The sequence below is a fragment of the Jaculus jaculus genome, chromosome 8 (assembly GCF_020740685.1).
Source record: "Jaculus jaculus isolate mJacJac1 chromosome 8, mJacJac1.mat.Y.cur, whole genome shotgun sequence".
NCBI lineage: Eukaryota > Metazoa > Chordata > Mammalia > Rodentia > Dipodidae > Jaculus > Jaculus jaculus.
Window position 1 is genome coordinate 40527392 of NC_059109.1, and position 22318 is coordinate 40549709.

Genomic DNA, 22318 nt, shown 5'->3' on the forward strand with positions numbered 1-22318 from the left:
CTTAACATATGCAAAACCTAGGGTAATCCCTAGTTCTTAAATATAAAAAAAAAAAACACAGAAAGCTGGGCGTGGTGGCGCATGCCTTTAATCCCAGCACTTGGGAGGCAGAGGTAGGAGGATCACTGTGAGTTCGAGGCCACCCTGAGACTACATAGTAAATTCCAGGTCAGCCTGGGCTAGAGTGAGACCCTACCTCAAAAAAACAAAAAAAAAACACAGAAAATAATATAAAATTTACATATACATTTTAAAATAATAAAAATGAGCATATTTACATGTAAATATAAATATCACAGTTTAATGGCAAATAACTGTATTCTCCCAGAAATTAGTGAGAATCATCTTGTCTTAAATTCCTAATATATGGTTAGTAAAAGATAGCTGGACTTACACATACTTAACAATGTATGGAAATTTTAAAAATATTTTTATTTATTTATTTGCAAGCAGAAAAATAAAACAGAGACAAAGAGATAGGATGAATAGGTATACCAGGGCCTCCAGCCACTGCAAAGGAACTCCAGATGCATGTGTCACTGTGTACCTGGCTTTATGTGGGTACTAGGGAACCAAACTTAGGTCATTAGGGTTTGCAGGCAAATGCCTTAGCCACTGAACCATCTCTCCAGTCCAATGTATGGGAATTTGATGCTTGGGTTGAAGTGCATGAAGAAAACATGGCCTTACATAGATACATAGTTTGGAAAGAGAAGAGAAATTAATAACTTGTTCCTATATGTAGGTATTTTTTGATACCACACCAAAACCTGGCAAGGGTAGTTTCTTAAAGTTAGTTGCAATATGAGATTTGCAACCCTATCAGTGACCTATAGGACATGGTTCCATGAACATTCATGGATCTGTATTTCATGTTGAATCAATATTGACCCTGTATTGATCACTTAGAAAATAGGTTAACAGAATTATATAAACCTTCTATGTATGAACACATTCCGTTATATAATATTTAAAACTCACATTTGTTAATACTGCCATCAATTTAATCAGAATGTCCAAGTACTGAGAAGCTGTAAAGTTCATAGTGACATATGCACATTTGCCAAATTCTAAGGTACATTTAAATGACTAAATTTTATTATTATTGACACAGATATAATCAGTAATTTTCCTCGATGTAAAAGGCTCACTTCCTCTTGAAAAACAGTTTGCTGAATGCTCAAGTCTGGGTAGTAATTGTGTATCTGTGAGTTGATCTTTCAAGAGAAAATGGTGCCCTTAAAGATGGCCAGTTTGGCTCTTAACTCAAACTACCACACAAGAACTCTTTCTCTACACAGTCTTCTCACTATGGTATACAAGAAATTCTTTCATATCTTTCCTCACAAGATAGTAGGATGTTTCAAGGCTATCCTTGAGTGACACTATTTTTTGCCTTTCAGTGCCAGGTTATAAAGAAGATAATGTCCTCTCATGAAATCTGGAGGCACAGTCTTGATTCATATTAAGACTAACAGTTGTACTCCCCATTACTTTTGTACCATCAGTGCAAATGCCACCACAGGAGGCAAGAATATAAATGGCAACCATGTTATTATAAAGAGAGTGTTTGCTTGCAGAGCTCCCACAAGTGCCTCAGGCACTTGCCTATCCTGAGTCCCATAAGTCACATGTGAAAACTGCTATTCTAACCTAATCTGACCAGAACTAATTTAATACTATGGGGGGGGAGTAGCTTTTAAGTTTAAATGATATTCATTTTGAGTATAATTATCTCTAAAAGGGCATTTGTAAATTATGCAATACCTTTTATTCTGACATTTTAACCATCAAAATGGCCCATGAATCATGCCAAAAACTGAAAACTGACAAAAACTACTCCCTCCTTGGTAAAATTAGCACCATTTCATCATAATAAATGGCATGATTTATTATGTTGCTAAAAGTATTAAAGACTCTTAATATTCTTTTAAGTAAAATAATGGTGATTTATTTTCTACAAAATTTATGTTTCTTTTGGTGATAAAAGCACATACAATTCTAATATTTTAAATTCAGCATCTATAATTATCATTAGCCAGTCATCTTGTGATTATCCCACCTGACTGCTTAGGGATTGTCTGGTGTTCATCCCAGTCCAGATCTTCATCAGACCCTTCTCTGGATAGTTTTACTTTCTCAGAGTAGTCTACCCATTTATCATCATTTCTGCTTCTTTCTTCAAGGCCATTGTACGATGAGTGGTCCTCTTCATCAGAATACAACTTGCTTACAATTTCAATCTAAAAATAATTTCCAAGAAAACAAGTTCAAAAAATATTTTTCTCCTACTGAAAAAAATCATGTACACTCTTAAAACTTTATACTTCAGAAAATTTTAACATAATAGAGTCATATGTGGAGACATAAATATATACCCTGGCATTAAAATATCTAGAAACAGAGCTGGAGAGATGGCTCAACAGTTAAGGCATTTGCCTGCAAAGCCTAATGACCCAGGTTTGATTCCCCAGTACCCACATAAAGCCAGAAGCACAAAGTGGAACATGCATTTGGAGCTTGTTTGCAGCAGCTAAAGGCTCTGGCATGCTCTCTCATGCTCTTTCTCTCTCTCTCTCTCTCTCCCCCCCCCCCCCTCTCTCCTTGCAAATAAACTAAATAAAACATTTTTAAATCTAGAGATATAACTTTTTAAATTAAATGTAAGTTAACTGCACAATAAATTTTAATAACATTTATACCAAATATACTTCACTATCCTGCACTCTCTAGCAATAATGGAGAAGAGGTGATGATGGTCTTGAAGAACACACTGCTCTCTAAGCTTACACACAGTTGGACAGTCACAGATCTAGAGCTAGGCTGCCCAATATGACAGACATGTGACTGCTGAATGGTTTGAATGATTCAAAAGCACATAATTGAACTGAGATGTGTTTCTAGTGAGAATCTTAAAATAGAAAACATGTGTATTGAAGATTTGCTTTTATTAATTATAAACTTTACTGTATGAACAAATCATGTTAGTCATATTTCCATGGTTTATACTCTTTATCCCCTGTCCCCCACCTCCATTCTCCTGAGGTTCCTCCTCACTGAGGTTATTGGTGTGTCCCTTGGGGTCATGAATTCATTAGTAAGTCTCTGTGAGAGGAGACAATGCCTCAGGATACCCCTTCCCACCCTGTGGCTCTTACAATCTTTCTGCCCCCTCTTCTGCAATGTTCACCAAGCTTTGGTGGATGTGTTATAAGACTACGTTAGTGATCAGCTCTCTATAATCTCTGGATTTCTGCTTTGATGAATTTTGAGTGTCCTCAGTGTGTACCACCATCTCTCTAGAAAAGGTTGCCAAGCTAGCAGTAAGAGTAGCACTCATGTTTAAATCGCCACTTCCTCTGTAATGTCTTCTTGGCCCTCACACATGTAATAGAGGTAACTTGTCTTGTGCTAGGCAGTCAGCTATCATTTCTTGTTATATTGATGAATCTTGTTTCTCCTTGGTTTTTGTTGCCATCTGTAAAAAAAAGTTCTTCAACCAAGAGTGAGAGCAGTGTGGATTAAAGGGAATACGCATAGTTATTTAGGAGACTTTTAAAAAATGTTTTTATTTATTTGCCAGGGCCTCTAACTATTGCAAACTCCAGATGCATGTGCCACTTTGTGCAGCAGGCTTTATGTGAGTACTGGGGAATCAAACGTGAATTGTCAGGCTTTGCAGGCAATGGTCTTAACTGCTGAGCCATCTCTCTAGCCCTTAAAAGATTTTTTTTAATGTTATTTTTATTTATTTATTTGAGAAAGAGAGAGAAGCATAGAGAAAAAGAGAATGGGAGAATCAGGGCCTCTAGCCACCGTAAACAAACTCCAGATGCATGCGCCACTGCATCTGGGTTATGTGGGTCCTGGGGAATTGAACCTGGGTCCTTTGGCTTTGCAGGCAAGAACCTGAACTGCTAAGCCATCTCTCCAGCCCCTCTTAAGAGACTTCTTATTTTTATTTATTGGTGAGGGTGGGGGAACTCAAGGTAGGGTCTCACTCTAGCCCAGGCTGACCTGGAATTCATTATGTAGTCCCAGGCTGGCTTCAAATTTATAGCAATCCTCCTACTTCTGCCTCCCGAGTGCTGGGATTAAAGGTGTGCACCTCCACACCTGGCTTCAAAAGGACTTTTTGATAATTATAGCCACTCTTCTTAGACAAAGACCAGCGGGAATATCTCTCTGGGAGTCCATGACTACTTATTTGTTTTTATGCTATATTTAGTCCTCTGTTTAATTTTGTTTCCCCTTTACAGTTCAGCAAAATTCACTTTGAGAACACCAGTTTGGCAAATCTGTTTCTCTAGAAAGAAAAAGTGCCATTCACAGATGAGTGAGAACACAGAGATCAGATAATGTAAGATATGCACATGGTAATGAGAGTCACAAGTAAATGCAGCCCACGGGAGAGGTGAGGTCTCTGGTGACCAGCCAATCAAGCAGTCAACCACTTCTCAGAGGAACAAGAGTGTGAAGGACTGTCTACTCCAGCCCTCTGGCCTGACATTGAAAGGTTTTGTGCTTGCTCTCCCTGCACCCATGTGCTCAACACTCCACCACTGCAATGTACAGCCTCCTTGTGATCCTCAGAGCAGAAAATGGGTGGTTCTGGGAATTCACTGGGTATCCATTTCTTTCCCTGGCATGGGACATAAGCTGCATGAGTGAGCTAAATCCACAGTGGAACAATCATAGCTGATTTTTACGGCAGAATTGCTACTAGCTAAGTCTTGTGCTAAATACTTTAGACACACTTCCTCAGTCCCTCTTTACAATGACCTCTAGTGTAGATATTACTGCCCCATTTAGCAGAGACACACACAGTTCCAGAGAAATAAAACTAGAAAAGATTCAATCTGTAAGTGACTATGAAATGAAAGAAGTTATCAAAACACACACACAAAAAAAAAAATCCCAAGAGACTTTGGAACATATGGACTTAGAGGAGAAAATAACTAAAAAGAATTTCTGGAAATTATAGATACATAATTAAAATTTAAAATTCTGTTGTGGATTTAAAAATTGATCTGATATAGTTTAATAAAGAATTAAAAACTAAATGTTAAAATTGCTCAAGATAAAAAAAATTAGTCAGAATGAGACAAAGGAAGATAAATGATTAGAAAATAGTAAAAAGAAAAGACAAATGGTAGAAGCATGGGACTCAACAGATATTTAATGCAAGTTCTAGGAAGAGAACATAGAAAATAGGCAGAAATTGAAATGTAAAATACATAAATATTTGAAACATGTCTGGGGATATTTCAAAATAAACAAAAAAACACAAATCCTAACAGTAAGAATTTCTAGGAGCTGGACAGATGGTTCATCACAACACTTGGTATTCAAATATGAAGACCTTAGTTCTATTTTCAGCACCCACATCAAAAGCCAGGTATGGCCACATACACTTGCCACTTTGGGGGATGGAAGTGCACTAGGTCTTCCTAGTCAGCCAACCTAACCAAAAAAGGTTCACTGAAGAGCTATCTCAGGGAAATAAAAGAGGAAGAGCAATAGAGGAAGATATTACCTGATGTCTTCATCTGGCCTCCACATGTGTGTACAAAGGGCATGTTCCTCTGTATACATACATACATACACTACATAAACACATAAACATAACACACACACACACACAATGTTCTAATTTCCAGAAGGATAAATTAAATAAACCCATACCTATATGAATAATAGTAGATACCAAAGACAAAGAAAGTAAAAGAGAGCAATAAAGAAAGAAATAGCTAAGCTACACAACCCACAGCACTCCTCGCACAAAATGTGTTATTAAAGGTAGCGTGTGAAAAGAACTGTCAGACTCAGACTCTTATACTAGAGTTTCTAGAACTTTCATACTAGAATTTCACACTTAGTCAAATTATTTCTCAAGAATGACAGGGATAGAAAGACATCTTCAAAATCAGATTTAGTATTTACCATTCACAGCTTCTCAAATAAAGATGACTAGGAAAATATACATATCTTCCTTCATCACCTGTGATGGAATGTTGGTAGCCCCACTCTTGTACAGGTCTTATACACACACACACGTATTAGATATGCAATGAAGATTATCAAATATATGTTCGCTCTTTCTCTATGAAGATTAGAGATAGAAGGGGGAATTTTTCCAAAAATAAAAATGAGCAATGAAGTAGTGAATATGAAAGTAAACTGAAGGGGTGAAGAGATGACTCAGTGGTTAAAAAAAAAAAATGCCTACAAAGCCTAATAACCTGGGTTCAATTCCCGAGTACCCACATAAATCAGATGTACAAAGTGGTGCATGCATCTGGAATTCATTTGCAGTAGCTAAGAGCCCTGAAACACCCATACACTCTCTATGTTATCTATTTATCTACCTATCTCTCTTTATCTCTCTGTGTGTCTATATCTCTTTGCTTGTAAATAAATAAATAAAATGCTTTTTAAATAAGTAAACTGGAGCTAACTAACATGCCCACATAATGATAGAAATATCCACACATAAAAAATGGAATGGCAAGGTTAATTTTTATGGTCTCTGTATTTTTCAAGAGAAAAGTAGGGATACTGGTAAATTTTAGAATGTGTGAGCTTAGTAAGCATGTTAAAATTTCACAAGAAAGAACAGAATATATTTTGAAAACTGATAACTGAAACAAAGAGAAAGACAAATAAACTAACCAACCCCAGCATGCTGATGGCAAGATGGGAGGTGAAGGCAGGAGAATGTCCCAGAAGTTAGCAGAGCAGCCAGCCTACTGAGTGCCACAGTGATCAACAATGAGAATGAGAAGCCATGCTTCAAATGGGGTGGAAGGAGATGACCAATGCCAAAATATTGTCCTCTGACTTCTGCAACATGATGTGGTATCCACAAGTCCTCACTTATACACATGAACTACGTATACACATACACATGCACATATATACATACCAATTTAAAAATAGAAAATAAGCACAAGTTAAACAATTACGCAAATGTTTGAATAGACACTTTCTTTAAAAGCTATATGCATTATAAGTAAGATTATTGGCATTATGAATTTATTAGTCACCAAAGACATACAAATTAAGGGCTAGAGAGATGGTTCCACAGTTAAGTCACATGTCTGCAAAGCCTAATGATCCAAATGTTGATTACTAAGTACCTACATAAAGCCAGTCACAAAGTGGAACATACATCTGGAATTCATTTGCAGTGGCAAGAGGCCTTGGTGTGCCCATATTCATTTTCTCTCTCCCTCTCTCTGTCTCTCTCCTTCTCTTTTACACTTTCCCTTTTTCTCTCTGTGTCATTCAAAATAAATAATTTTTTTTGTTTTATGTTTATTTATTTATTTGAAAGTGGCAGACAGAGAAAGAGGCAGAGAGAGAGAGTGAGAGAGAATGGGCATGCCAGGGCCTCCAGCCACTGCAAACGAACGCCAGACACATGTGCCCCCTTGTGCATCTGGCTAACGTGGGTCCTGGGGAACTGAGCCTCAAACCGGGGTCCTTAGGCTTCACAGGCAAGCGCTTAACCACTAAGCCATCTCTCCAGCCCAAATAAATTTTTTAAAGAAAAAATTAAAACCACAATGTGATACTACTATATCAATTTTTTTTTTTTTTTGAGAGAGAGAGAGAGAGAGACAGAGAGAAAGAGAGAGAATAGGCATACCAGGGCCTTCAGCCACTGCAAACAAACTCAAGATGTGTGTGCCCCGTATGGCCCATGTGCAACATTATGCACTTGCATCACTGTGCATCTGGCTATGTGGAACCTGGAGATTCAAACATGAGTTTTTAGGCCTTGCAGGCAAGCATCTTAACCACTAAGCCATCTCTCTAGCTCTCAATTTGAATTTTCTTAACTGAAAATACCAACTGCTGGCAAGTATTCAGTGATCGGTATTCTCCTACATTGCTGGTAGAATAGAAAACAGTTTGTAATCTTCTTTTAAAAAAAACTCAGGAGACAGAGGTAGAAAGAAGACCATGAGTTTGAGGCCACTCTGAGACTACACAGTGAATTCCAAGTCAGCCTGGGCTAGAAAAAGACCCTAACTTGAAACCTCCCCCGCCCCCCAAAAAAATCTTGGGCTGGAGAGATTGCTCAGTGGTTAAAGGCACTTGCTTGCAAAGCCTGACAGCCTGGGTTCAGTTCCACAGACCACATAAAGGCAGATGCACACAGTGGTACATGTGTCTGGAGCTGTGTAGGAGAATAGCTGTGAGTTTGAGGCCAGCCTGAGACTACATAGTGAATTCTATGTCTAGCCTAGGCTAAAGCAAGACCCTACGTCAAAAAACACAAAAATAAATACATAAATAAATGAATTTTAAAAAACTATTTCCGCCACAAAATACAATAGATAGACCTTAACAAAGAATATGTTCATAACTGAAAACTAAAATCAACACAAATATCCATCAACCAGGCAATTAATAAACAGTAATAAATCCATTAATGTGAAGCTACACACAATGATGGAGGAACTATTGATGTATATAATAACATGGATGAATCTCAAATATGTTACTATGCTAGGAGAAAAAAGTCCATCAGAAAAGTTCTACATTGTTTGATTCTACTTCTAAGAATGGAGAATAGATCAATAACTGTCAGGAATAGATCAATAACTGTAAGGTTGAGGAATGATTTATAAGCAAGTACAATAAAGGAATTTTCCAAGGAGTGATCAAACTGTTCTAGATCTTGATTATGATGATGATTACATCACTCAACCCATTTTCCATAAATCATAGATATGTGCATTAAAAGGTGAATTTTTAAAACGTTCATAAAATTTAGGTAAAACTAAAAGTTTATAATAGGTAAAATACACATGGCTGGAAGCCAGGAGAGAGTCAGTCCCCAGACAGTCAGTGTGTCTAGTGCCAGAAGGTGCTACATGGGCAACTGGGGGGAATGACCAATATCTGTCCAAGCAACTCATGGTCTAACCTACTTAGCAACAAATAACCTGGTGTGATACCCACACAAGTGCAATAGTGGCACACAACCATGGTGGGGAACCAACTGCTCTTGACTTGGCTAACTGATCCCCTCAGTGGTACGGGACCCATAGCTGGAGCTGGGAAACAAGTCAGAACCATATCCAAACATAAGCCCACTCTCCAATATCAAGCTACCATCAATCATGGGGTACAAGAGGGCCTACACCTATTAAACTCTCTATAAAAAAGTAAGTAAGTGTTATCTCAATTTTCCAAGTGCTAATTTACTCTCCGTTGGAGAATCTGCTTCTCTTTTTCAGATAAATGTAGATCCTAAGGAGAGAGCTTCCCCATCATACCTCAAAAGGGGCCCGACTGAAACTAAGGAAAATTGGGTAAACAAGAAAGGGTGCTGTTTTCCTGATGAACCGGATACCAGCACAAAGGGGAAGGAGACCAACACAGAGAAAAATCAACTCCTACCAAATCAGAAAGCCAGAGCCACAGAGGCCCCCAACACCTCAGCACTGAAGCAGACCAAAAATGAACCCAGCATGGGATAGGGAAATTTTGCAGAAGAGGGGCGGAAAGAATGTCAGAGTCACATGTTGGGTCATGATGTGCAGAGACATTTATCGTGCCAATAACTATGGGCTAACTCCACTGTGCATGACCCATTTACATCAACAAGGAGGGGCCATTGGGAGGGGGTAGGTCATGGATGAACCTAAACAATTGTACCAAACTGCCTGTATTTGCTGAAAAGATAACTCATAAATTAAATTTAAAAATAATAATAGGTAAAATATGGCACAATGGTAAGATGGGAGGATTTAATACTATAGAGTTAGAAATTATCCCCAAATTAATCTATCAATTCAAAGTAATTTCACCCAAAATTCCCAAGTGTTTTTCAGAACTTGAGGAACTAATCTAAAATGCACAATGGAGATGAACAAAAAAAAAAGAAAAATTAGCTAAGACAGACATAAAAGAAAAAATAAGGACAGGAGAGCTATTCCACCAGAATCAGTAATGGTAACAAAATATAAGACTGGACACACTATACAGTAATGATGAGCAATTACATGAAATAAGACAGAACATGCAGCAACAAACTAGTTTACAAAGTGGGCTTGCAGCTAGGCTTCCACCTCCTAAGACTGGAATCAGAAATCAGGTAGAATCCTTTTGCCTAGCTGTTGACTTCAACATGTCCACTCATGAGCAATGTGGCGCTAAAGAACTGTAGCAGTGCCAGCAGCAATGGATTTCTGACCTCTACATTATAGCCGCAGGGCTGTGACCTGTAAACCAATCATCCAGGAGAAGTCCTGCCTGACTTCCTCTCCTCCTGGGAATAATCTAGGAGAAGTCCCCCCTGACTCCCTTCCTGCTGGGAATAATCCAGGAGAACTCCTCCCTGACTTCCTCTCCTGCTGAGAATAATCCAGAATAAATCCTCCCTGACTTCCTCTCTTGCTGGAAATAATCAGAAGTCCTCCCTGGCTCCCTTCCTGCTGTGAATCATCCAGGATAAGTCCTCCCTGACTTCTATATAGCCCTTACTTAAACTTTTTCTTTTGTTGTTTTCAAGGTAGAATGTCACTCTAGCCCAGACTGACCTGGCACTCAAAGTGGTCCTCCTACCTGTGCCTCCTGAATGTTGGGATTAAAAGCGTTCAACATCACACCTAGTTTAAAACTATCTTTAATACTATTTTTCATAATAAATGTCAATGGGCTAAAATTACATATGGGGGCCAGGCATGGTGGCATACACTTTTAATCCCAACATTTGGGAGTCACAGGTAGGTTGACCATGAGCCAGAGACCTGCCGGAGACTACATTTTGAGTTTTGGGTTAGCCTGAACTACAGTGAGACCTTACCTCAAAAAAGAACAACAACAAAATTACATACGGGAATACAAAATTTCCTTATGAAGAAAAAGAAAAGTCAGCTTTAAAAAAGTCCAATGTAGACCAAAACACACAGTACAACAAAAGAAGGCAGAGAAGGAAAGAGTAAGGACTCAGGTTGCTTTCTTCAGTAAAGGGCAGAATCTATAATGTTCTCTTAACACTTCTAAAGAGGAAATTTAAAATGCAGTGTTAACAACAACCTTGGTTTCATCAGTTGCTGTGGTTGAGGGAGATGTTTAATTCTTTTCTAAGCAATAAATTACCTTGACAGACCCTGGTTCTGATGAGAGCACCTCCAAAGAAGCACTTGAGCTTCTGCTCCCAGGACATGATCTTGAACTTGAGGCAGGTTTTGAAATCCCATCTAGATTTCCCTTTATAATATCCATTGACATCCTAAAACAAACCAAAACCACACAAAAACATAACTTAATGTCTAAGTGTCTCATTAATTAACAATTATTTACATCCAATTACTGAGAACCTATGCTCTAAGTTACTACCAAAGTCACACATAGGGCTCCCCCATTTCATCTAAAGAACTTCGTATACATAGATTGTTAAATCTCACTTGTTCACCATAGGCACAAAACAGAGCACTTGGTGTCAGATACTGAAAACAACTGAAACAGAGTACAGACTGTGAATGCCATCTCACTGATAGCTTGACCCTGCAGGAGGAAACATCAGCCATGTCCTAGCTCCTCCAAGAGAGAATACTCCCAAAACACCCCTGGCCTTAACTTCATCTCTGTGGTTTGCCCTAGCCTTCCTGGCTCTCATGCAGCTCAGTCAGGGCTTTCCACCCACCTCTGATTTCTCCTCTCCTCCTTGGGCCACAATTTTCTGGAGCATCCATCTGCTGGACACTGCCATCAGTTAATCATAGCTCCCCTTCTTTTTTCTTTTCTGTTTTTGTTTTTGTTTTTGTTTTCCGAGGTAGGGTCTAACTCTAGCCCAGGCTGACCTAGAATTCACTATGTAGTCTCAGAGTGGCCTTGAATTCATGGTGGTCCACCTACCTCTGCCTCCCAGGTGCTGAGATTAAGGGTGTGCACCACCATGCCCAGCTAGGTCTCCCCTTCTGAAGCCCACCATCCTATTTCTGAACTCTGGCATCATAGAACAAAACTAAGTTCTTTATTAGAGGACAGACTTTCATTATCTGGCTGAACCCAACTACTTTACACATAACATTGTCCATAGACTTCTCTTCACCCTAGGCACTCCATTTCCCATGTAGTTCTGGAGGCAAGAAATACTAGGCAAAGTGGCTTAAGCTATAAAAAGATACCCCTGATCAGAGCCCTTCCAGATATGTCCAGTGATGTTGGAATAATATATATACCACATGTAATTAGAAAAAAAAAATGAAGATCCCAGCTTTTATTTGTAAGTATTTAGTTTAAATGTGAATAGATTCTAACAAATCATTTCTAGAAGCTTAAAATTATGGCCAGGTATGGTAGCTCACACCTTTAATCCCATCACTTGGAAGGCAGAGGCAGGAGGATCACCTAGAGTTGGCGGCCACCCTGAGACTATATAGTGAATTCCAGGTCAGTCTGAGCTAGAGTGAGACCCTACAAAACAAAAACAAAAAGAAAGAGTTTATAATTATGTATAAGAATTAAAATTAAAATGCCCTTTTTTACTCTACAAAGTGATTCATCGTTCCTCTGTTTGTGACACAAAGAGTGCAGAGAAGCTTGCATACAGGAGGAATTACAAACATTAACTTGAAGTCTCCCTTAGGCACATTGAGGGATAATATTGCTTGGCCTCTAGCAATGCAGTGTGCCAATGCTGATACTTATGAAGCCGGAAGGTTACCCCTTCCCACTTAACTGAAAGGGGCACTGATCTCTACATTATTCAAGCTGAAAAAAGGCTTTTAGGCACACTCAGGAAGGCACTGACATTATTATTATGGGATGATGGATCACCCAGACCCATAACTAAAGAGCATCAGTCACCAAAAGGCCAAGTGTCTTTTGCATGCCTCAAGCAGCTTGTCAGGGACTTCTTGCAGCTTGCAGAAGGAGCAGCAGATGGAATTACATGCACAATTGACATAATACTGGGAATAAAGCAGAGTTACAGGGACCCATTAATGACATGGATCAGCTAAAAGGCCCCAGAAACCTTTCCATTTGCTTTAGAAATAGGTCCATCACTATTATGTTCTCTCCTAGAAAATGACAAATTTAATTCCTAGTTCCCAGGAAACGTAACTGACAGACTATATGTACAAAGACATATCTGACAAAGGATATGAAGAAGTATCATGATTCAATAATAACAAAACAACACAAAAGGTTTAAGGGTGAATCAGTCAGAAAGAAGCATGGATAGCAAATTAACACATAAAAAATGTCAGCATCATTACTCCTCTGAAGTGTTTTTTTGGTTTTTTGTTTTTAGAGGTAGGCTCTTGCTCTAGCCCAGGCTGACCTGGAATTCACGATGTAGTCTCAAGCTGGCCTTGAACCATCAGCAATCCTTCTATCTCTGCCTCTCAAGTGCTGGGATTAAAAGCGTGTGCCACCATGCGGGGCTCCTCTGAAATTTTTAAATTAAAACCATCAAGCAGATACCACCACTTATTTCAATGGTGAAAATTATTTTATAAGCAACTGACAAAGTTGGGAACAACCAGAACCTTATTTGTTACTATAACAATGCATTTTGGGAAAGTCGCTCTGCAAAAGTGCTTGGCACTTTCATATAAAGTTAAACATGTACTTAACACAGATATAACAAAGTAATAAAAATTTATTCTCATATAAAATCTGTATACAAATGTCTATAGCAGCTTCATTAAAAATTGCTAAAACCTGGAAGCAATTCAAATGTCCCTCAACTAGTAACAATATAAACTATGGCACATCTATACGGTGGAATGGTACTCAGCAATAAAAGGGAACAAACACTGAACATCGTGGGTGGTTTTTAACCTATTGCATTCTGTTTGCAGAACATTCTGTGATTACGCTGACACTGTGTTTTGAGAAGGACACCTGTGCTTGATCTGGGAATGCTGAGAACAGTGTTTGTGGTGTCTATTCTCCAGCTGTTAGAGAAGTCTAACATTCATCTATGGCTTCCTTAGCCAAGATGTCTCCTTCTTCTGAGATAGGGAAGTTGCCATCTACTTTGTTTTGTATAAGCCATTAGCTACATAAACTCTGCATGAACCCTGAACATAGAACTGTTTAAATGAAAATTCGGCAAGCTGCTGCCTCCAGGCTCCTGCGCAGGAGTCCCCTGGTTCTGTTGACTCGCCTCAGTCTCAGCTCAATTCCTTGTACCGGTCATTCAGGACTTGGAAACAGGTTCAATTGGTGCCAGCAGGTAATAATGCCAACAGGGTGGCGCCTAATGTGGGGTACCTGACCTAGGCATAGTGGAGCTGCATAGGAATGCCCAGAGAGTTACATGGTTCTGGTAAAGCGCACAATGAACCCACTCCTGGATGCCAGGGTAACCATGGGTCAAGCCCAGAGTAAAAGGGAGGCTACATGTGCTTATTGTACAACACACTACAAACATCAGGGGCAGAAAGGAAAAGAAATTTTTATGAGCTCTGTGAATATGTAGATAAACACTGCTAATGATTACCTCCACAGGGCACTCTGCAGATGTAACAATGGAAGGAAATTTTAAAATCTTTTAAGCAAGCTCACTGGAGAAGTGGAATTATTAATCTAACATTTGATCTTTGTGCAATCTTTAATGTTTTTTTTTAATTTTGTTTATTTATTTTATTTATTTGAGAGAGAGACAGAGAGAGCAAATGGACATACCAGGGCCTTCAGCCTCTGCAACTGAACTCCAGACACTTGCATCACCTTGTGCACCTGGCTTACAGGAGTCCTGACGAATCAAACCTGGGTCCTTTGGCTTTTCAGGCAAGTTCCTTTACCACTAAGCCACCTTTCCAGCCCTGTTTCATTAAATCTTAAATGTTACTTGTTTAGGTGATATAATATTCACTAGGCTCTTCAGAAAAAAGTTTCATCAGGCTATAAAGGTTAATATTAGGTGCATAATTTTGATGATTTCCTTCTAAAACAGGTTTTATAATAACTGTATTTTTCAAAGGCCATAGCTAATAAGAAGATACTAAATATTTCTAATGTATATTAAGGATTCTTTAATTAGATTGATTACAATGGATTTCTTTTTTAGGATTAATGTACAAATAACCAACGTAAAGTCTTTATTTTATAAGCTTGTTGAGGATTTTTGTGTTAAGAGTCTTTTTGACATGGAGATTTCAAAAGATTCAATTCCAGAAAGCAGTGACATTCAGAATCTGAGTAGGCCAATTTGGGTGTGATAAAGATGTTTATAGATAGATAGATAGATAGATAATATAGATAAATAGATAGACAGACAGACACACACACACATACATATATGTTACATGTGTTTATATTTTTATAATGCTTACATAATATCAATTTGATTCACAGGCAAGTAGTCATATAGAAAAACAGTGTTGATCCGGATTCTTTCTAAAGGCTAAAAATCCAAAAATTGAGACAATGACTTATTTCTGTTTTTTACTGTCTTTGGATTATCATATTTGAGTGAATATATTTGCCTATGGAGGTATACAGACTAACTATTGAAAAGTGTTTTTTATTTTATTTATTTCTTTATTTGAGAGAGAAAGAGGCAGATAAGAGAATAGGCATGCCATTGCAAATAGGCATCTAGCCATTGCAAATGAACTCTAGATGTATGTGCCACCTTGTGCATCAAGCTTTACGTGGGTTCTAGGGAAATGACCCTGGGACCTTTGGCTTTGCAGGTAAGCACCTTCAATGCTAAGCCATCTTTCCAACCCTGAAAAATGTTTTATAATTTCAGATGCTTAACCAATAAGAAACCGATGGTGGTGACCGTATTTCAACTTGTTCCCCATTCACCAGGGTGACTGAGGCTAGCTCCCATGCCTCTAACACCACAGGCCAGATTGGTTTCCTCAGGGATTGGGTACTTCCTTTTTTGAATAATAAGGTTTCTTCAGAGGGACAGACCTAGGTTGGTTTACAGTGTTCTGTTTTCTAATATAGGCCAAAGGCAGCAAATATCAATTGAAATTGTTGGTTGGGTTTGTTTTCCATTTGTTTTATTTTTAATTCCATAACTGGCTTGTATGATATTTTCTTTTTATGTTTCTTTGAGTCATTTTGTATTAAAAACCAAATGCCTTTAAAAAAGAAAACACAACAACAATGGCAAGATGATATCCTGTCCACTATTTTTGGAATTACTTAAATGTTATAAAAATAATAATAATTTAATTTTAAACTGACAACAAATTTAGAAGCTATAAAATTTATTTGGCCTTTGTGACTAAGAATATATATGTATATAATCTATATTGCTGATATGGTAATGTTGACTTATAAGTGAGTACTCATATAATTTAAAAAATAGGAGGCTCAAAACAAAACAAACAAAAATAGGAGGCTGGAGAGATGGCTTAGTAGTGAATGCACTTGCCTGTGAAGCCTAGGCCCCAGGTTTGATTCCCCAATACCCACATAAGCCAGATGGACATGGTGGTACATGAATCTGGAGTTTGTTTGCAGTGACTACAGACCTTGGCACACACACTCTCTCTGCCCCTCTCTCTCTCTCTCAAATAAACAAATATTTAAAAAAATAATTTAAAAAACAGTAAATTATCTTAAATCTTTCTCAACTTAAAACATTATTCAGGCCAGGCGTGGTGGTGCACACCTTTAATCTCAGCACTTGGGAGGCAGAGGTAGAAGGACTGCTGTAAATTTGAGGCCACACTGAGACTGCATAATGAATTCCAGGTCAACCTGGGCTACAGTGAGATGCTACCTTGAAAAACCAAAAAAAAAAATTACTCAGGAGGTTATAATAGTAAGATAACACCAGGGAAATTAATGACCCTCTATAAATTAGGATGGCCAGCTTTTAATGTCCAGAGGCTTCAAAGTCAGAGGGCTCCCTCACCCCCCCCCCAGCCCCTACACACACACACACACACACACACACACACACACACCCCTGCCTCCAAACATACTCTCCAGTAAAGAGAAAAAATGAAGAGCTGGCTGGCAGGGCCTGGGAATGGCTAGGCCCAAGGAAAGAGAAAAAACAGAAAAGAAGAAAGAGAAAGAGGGGAACATTGCTGTTTGAGCTACTGGGTGGTTCCATCGCTCCACGGCCTAATAATGGGGACGGGGTTAAAAGACAGGAGACAAAGCAAGATGAAAGTCTTGCTGTAAGTTTATGCCAAGGCCTCTGAGCTTAACGTGTTGCTGAGATGCTTGGGCAGATCTGATGGGGTTTACACAGTGAAATTGCTTCTGGCTCTATGCTAATGCCAGGAATGCCAGCCTTTGTTCTTCCATGGCTTTTGGCTCTGAGAAATGTTATATCTATTTCAAAATGTTTTGTTTTCCTTGATTTTCATTTGACAAAACTTAAAGATATAAATACATATTTATGTCTTGTTGGTTTTAACCTGTTTCCATGTTTTTAGGATGGTTTACAAAAAATGTCTCATGTTGAAGACAGGCATAATGGCACACGCCTTTAATCCCAGCACTCGGGAGGCAGAGATAGGAGGATTGCTGTGAGTTCAAGGCCACCCTGAGACTATATAGTGAATTCCAGGTCAGCCTGGGTAGAGCAAGACCCTACCTCAAAAAACAAACAAACCAAAAAAAAAAAGTCTCATGTTAATAAGTCATCTTAAATATAAGCCTTAGGTTATGCCCTAGTATTTAAAAATATAAATGTTTTAATTCTTTTTAAAAAAAAAGTATTTCATAAAATATGTTCTCAAACCAACAGGGAATATAGCCTGTATAGGCATAGTGGTAAATATTACAAAACAAGTATGGTTGTCATTTTTCCTTAAGTATATTTATAGAGATTTTGATAACATAAATAACAAAGGAAAAAACTTTAAATATTCATGTTAATGTGTTTAATTTTAAGTTTTTCTCCTAAGGATGTTTTTCTGTAAATTTTCAATAAAAATGGTTAAATCTTTGCTACATTACACCAGTGTACTTACTTCTCTGTCAATTGATAATGAGATAAATCAATTACATGTGGTTTCTCTTAATAGTCCTATAAAAATAATTATGTTTTCAGGGTTATGATGCGATAAGACTTATACTGGCCCTAGTATAAAAACTCTCTTGGCTGGCTTGGGGCTGCCTGGACCCAGCAAGCTTGCTGCAGAAGCAGGCCCCTTGCTCCACCTTCCTGATTGAAGGGCCCCTGGGTCCCTGCTCCGGAGGGTGCACGCATGAAAAGGTAGCAAGACCCATGGATATAAATCACCCCTCGCACTTCAGCCAAGCCACAGGTGAAAGCACAGAGGAACTAAGGAAACAAACAAGAGTGCTGCTTCCATGCTTAACCTGATAATCAGTACCAGAGTGCAGGAGACAGATCCTGAAGATACTCAACAACTACCAAAGCAGAGATCCAGAGGCTCGTAAGAGCTCATCACTGAAGTATACCTAAAACTCACCCACCACAGCTCAGAAATTTGCAGAAGAGCGGCAGAAAGATTTTAAGAGCCACCAGTTGAGACATCATGCCCAGAGGTATTCCCTCCCAAAAAAAAATAACTTACAACGCTCCCACAATGCAACCCACAACCCCATAGGGAATGCCTGTGACCCCACTAAGAAGGGTCCCCAACAGAATGGGGACAGGGACAAAGGAAAAGAGGGTACCAACACATGATGTGTTCATACAAAATACATTGTAATAATAATAATAAAGTAAAAAATAGAGGAGGGGCTTGGGGAATGACTCAATGGCTATAGGCATTTGCTTGCAAAGCCTGCTGACCATGGTTCAAGTCCCCAGTACCCATGTAAAGCCAGATGCACAGTGGCACATGCATCTGGAGATCATTTGCAGTGTTAAGAGGCCAGAGGCCTTGGTGCACCCATTCTCTCCCTTCCCCCTCTACTAAGTAAATAAATGAAATGAAATAAATGTTTTGAAAAAGAAAAAATGCTACTACTAATAAAATCAGATGATAAAATATAGACAGGGAAAATATTTGCAAACCACTGGCCATTCTTTGCTATTTTCTTAATAAATAAAGCAATAAATCTATAAAAACTTGCAAAAAAAAGAAAAACCTCTCCATACAGCTTACACCTCTGCTCAACAAAATAAGTTATTTTCTATAAATCTAGTATTAAATAATACACATACATTACCTGGTCTGGCCACAGATTCACGATATATTGCTACTTCTTTACCATTGTTGGAAACTGTTCCTCTTATGCCAAACCATGCTAATCCTATCTCATAGTTATTTTTGCAGGTACAGGAATTAATTCATCAAAGAAGGAACCCAATATGTCCACTCCCGCTCAGGCCTACCCAGACTGCTATCAGAAGACATCACTCAGCTGGTATCACTTGCCACTGTGGAAGCAGCTCAAAAATGGCATTCTCTTACCCATGCTCTGACAATATTTATACATCATAAATTTTCTTTACCTAGAACTCAGGCTCTTGTTATTGTCATGTCTTGCCCTTCTTGTGCCCCATTTCATACTCCTTTATTTTCAGGAGGAACTAATCCGCAAGGGATCAAACCTAATGACAACTGGAAGTGGATGTTACATATGTCCCTCGCTTTGGTCATCTCTCTTATGTTCACATTACAGTAGACATATCTTCAGGGTTTATCTGGGCTACCACTCAGTCAGGGGAAATATTACACATTATTACTCAAATGTTAACAACTTTTGCTATTTTTTTATAATTTTTTTTAATTTTTTATTTATTTATTTGAGAGCGACAGACACAGAGAGAAAGACAGATAGAGGGAGAGAGAGAGAGAGAATGGGCGCGCCAGGGCTTCCAGCCTCTGCAAACAAACTCCAGACGCGTGCGCCCCCTTGTGCATCTGGCTAACATGGGACCTGGGGAATCGAGCCTCGAACCGGGGTCCTTAGGCTTCACAGGCAAGCGCTTAACCGCTAAGCCATCTCTCCAGCCCAACTTTTGCTATTTTAGGACTGCCTCGTAACATTAAAACTGAATGTTCCCACTTACACTAGTGCTCACTTTGCTCGCTTTCTTGCTGATTGGCATATGATGCATACTACTGGGATTCCATACAATCGACAAGTCCTGGCTATTGTAGAACACAAAAATCATACTCTAAAATTATACCTTGCAAAACAAAAAGGGGTAAATTATAGTACCCGCAAAAAGCTATAGCATTATAATGAAATTGTGGATGATGACAGATGCTCAGCCACACAGAGGTACTGGACAAAGGAGGCTCGGGTCGCCGTCCCTCAGCCCACACCGTGGACGGATGTTATGACTAATGACTGAGAGCCAGGCCATGTTAAAGTATGGGGTCAGGGGTTTGTTTGTGTATCCGCAGAAACAGGAGAGGAAATCTGGGTGCCAGCATGAAAAGTGAAGCCTCCACATGAAGTGACAGCGACAAAACTTTGATGTTGGAGACAACTCAGAGGCATCCTTTGAAAGAATTTATATCACAGTTCCAAAATAAGAAAGTACACCTTCTCAGACACAGCAAGCTTTGATGCCCACTTGGGGGCAAATAGAAAAACTCACGCAAGAGGCTGAAAGGCAGATTAAAATGCTGGTGGAGAACTGAACCTTGTGACTGTGTTCTTAATGATGCTTGCTCTCATTCATTGCCATATGGTACAAAGTGTGTGTCTGCCAGCTGTTGAGCAAGTTGGTCTGGCTGATGAGGGTTCTCCTTTGATTTTCAATTGTGCTTTTTTTTCTGTTCAAAGATGGTGGTGGGCCCTATGAGATGACATAAGAACAGGAGGGAAATATTCAGTGTGATTAATATATTGGGCCCCTTGGGGAAATGTCCCTGATCAATCTAAGAGGATTAATATTCAACATATATAAACAGACAGCTTATGCTTAAGATGCTCGGTTACATCAGTATGTAAACTGAAGAAGGGCTCTAGTGTAGATACTATTTACTATTCATTGTCGGCATCAATATTAGTTTGTCTTTAGAAAATCCTGAACCTAATAATGATCAGAAGTTTGGGATTCAACGAACATTAAATACCACAAATATGACTGCATTCTTGCGTTGAGGAAGGAAACTCTGTGAATCAATTGTTAGATCACAATCTCGTTAGATTATCCATTAGACATGATGAATATACTAATACTAAAGATAACTTTAGTCATGGGGTAGAGATTACTGCCCAGGGTTAATTTACATGGCCCCACCCCCTGACGGAACACTCCCTGCCCCGCCTCTGGCGGACACGCCCCCAAGGCCCCGCCCACTGCCGGTCGTCGGCGCTGTCCCTCACCTTGTCGGAGGGGACTAAAGAGCTAGTGGCCGGTGCACGGACGGCCCGCTGACTCCCGCAGTGCCACCCTCGTCTCCGCCAAGGCGCCGGGCCTGTCCTGCCCCGCAGCCTCTGAGGCGGACGACGCCGCGGCTCCACAGCCCGGCCGCCCGCCTCTAGGAACGCTGTTCCCCTGGCAACTGGAGGCGCTCGGACCTCGGTCTCGCGATAGCAGAAAGGGCCCATACCACGTGACGGCCTGGGCCCGCGGGAAGATCGGTTCCCTAGAGCGAGGCGGCTTGGGCTGCCTTGCGGCCTCCTGTCCCTGCTGCGGAGTCTTTGTTCCTATTGAGGTTGACCTCGGCTGGTTTGCATGGTTCTGCGGTTACTAAAATGTCCTACAGTCCAGCAGCCCTCTTGCTCAATCTTCCTGCTCCCTAATTTGAGGATCACTTTCATCCCCTCTCCTCTCCACATTGCTGCTAAATTCAGAGATCATGCATGTGAAGGTCTTGGCAAATTTAAGGAATTAAGTCAAATTTTAAAAGATACTGGTTTTGTGAAGACTGGGCTACAGTTCACAAAACATCGTTCATGTTTGTACCTTGTTTTATTCCTAATATCCCTAATTCACAGTGTAAGAAGACCCCTTACACCTGGACCGCCCAAGTGGTTTATTTATCCTTGTCCTCAGTACCATCAAATGTCTGCTGCATTCCCGGATGATTGGCCTTGACAGCGTTACAGGACATTTCACATTCAAAGCCCCTTTGTCTTCATGGTTTTAGGTACTTAAGGTATTTGTGCCATCATTTTCAGTGGAGCAAATGGGCGTAAAGTTAAGTTTTCCATCTGTACTGTTGACATGGGAATTCAAGGTGTCTTTGGGGGTGAAGGAGCCATTCTCCACTCATGGTTGGGTAAGACAAGGTCCTAGACGTGCAAACCTTCCACTGACTCAATGGCCTCTAGGTTTTTCTCTTATGAATGTCCACAAATGAAATCCACAGACCTTGGTGAAGTCTGAAAGATTTTCTTACAAAGCGTGAGGAGAAGGAAAGAAGGCAGAACTCCTGTAGAGCAGGAGCAGGTCCCCAGGAAGTGGGAAAACCCCATTAGG

At 39.6% G+C, this 22318-nt stretch overlaps 1 protein-coding gene across 2 annotated transcripts in view; it reads right to left on the bottom strand.

Moving 5' to 3' along the window:
• Fsip1 (fibrous sheath interacting protein 1) overlaps positions 1–21341 on the bottom strand; it is a 213365-nt gene extending 192024 nt beyond the window's left edge. The window contains exons 1-4 of one of the 2 annotated variants that reach the window (XM_045156921.1): positions 21220–21329; positions 20531–20686; positions 11119–11251; positions 2063–2243 (exon numbers count right to left, since the gene is read on the bottom strand). In XM_045156921.1, the coding sequence (XP_045012856.1) occupies positions 2063–2243; positions 11119–11251; positions 20531–20565 (349 nt within the window). In that variant the 5' untranslated portion in view covers positions 20566–20686; positions 21220–21329. Of the gene's footprint in view, positions 1–2062; positions 2244–11118; positions 11252–20530; positions 20687–21219 lie in introns of both variants that reach the window. The other variant, XM_045156922.1, reaches the window with a different exon arrangement.
• Positions 21342–22318: the final 977 nt, after the last annotated feature.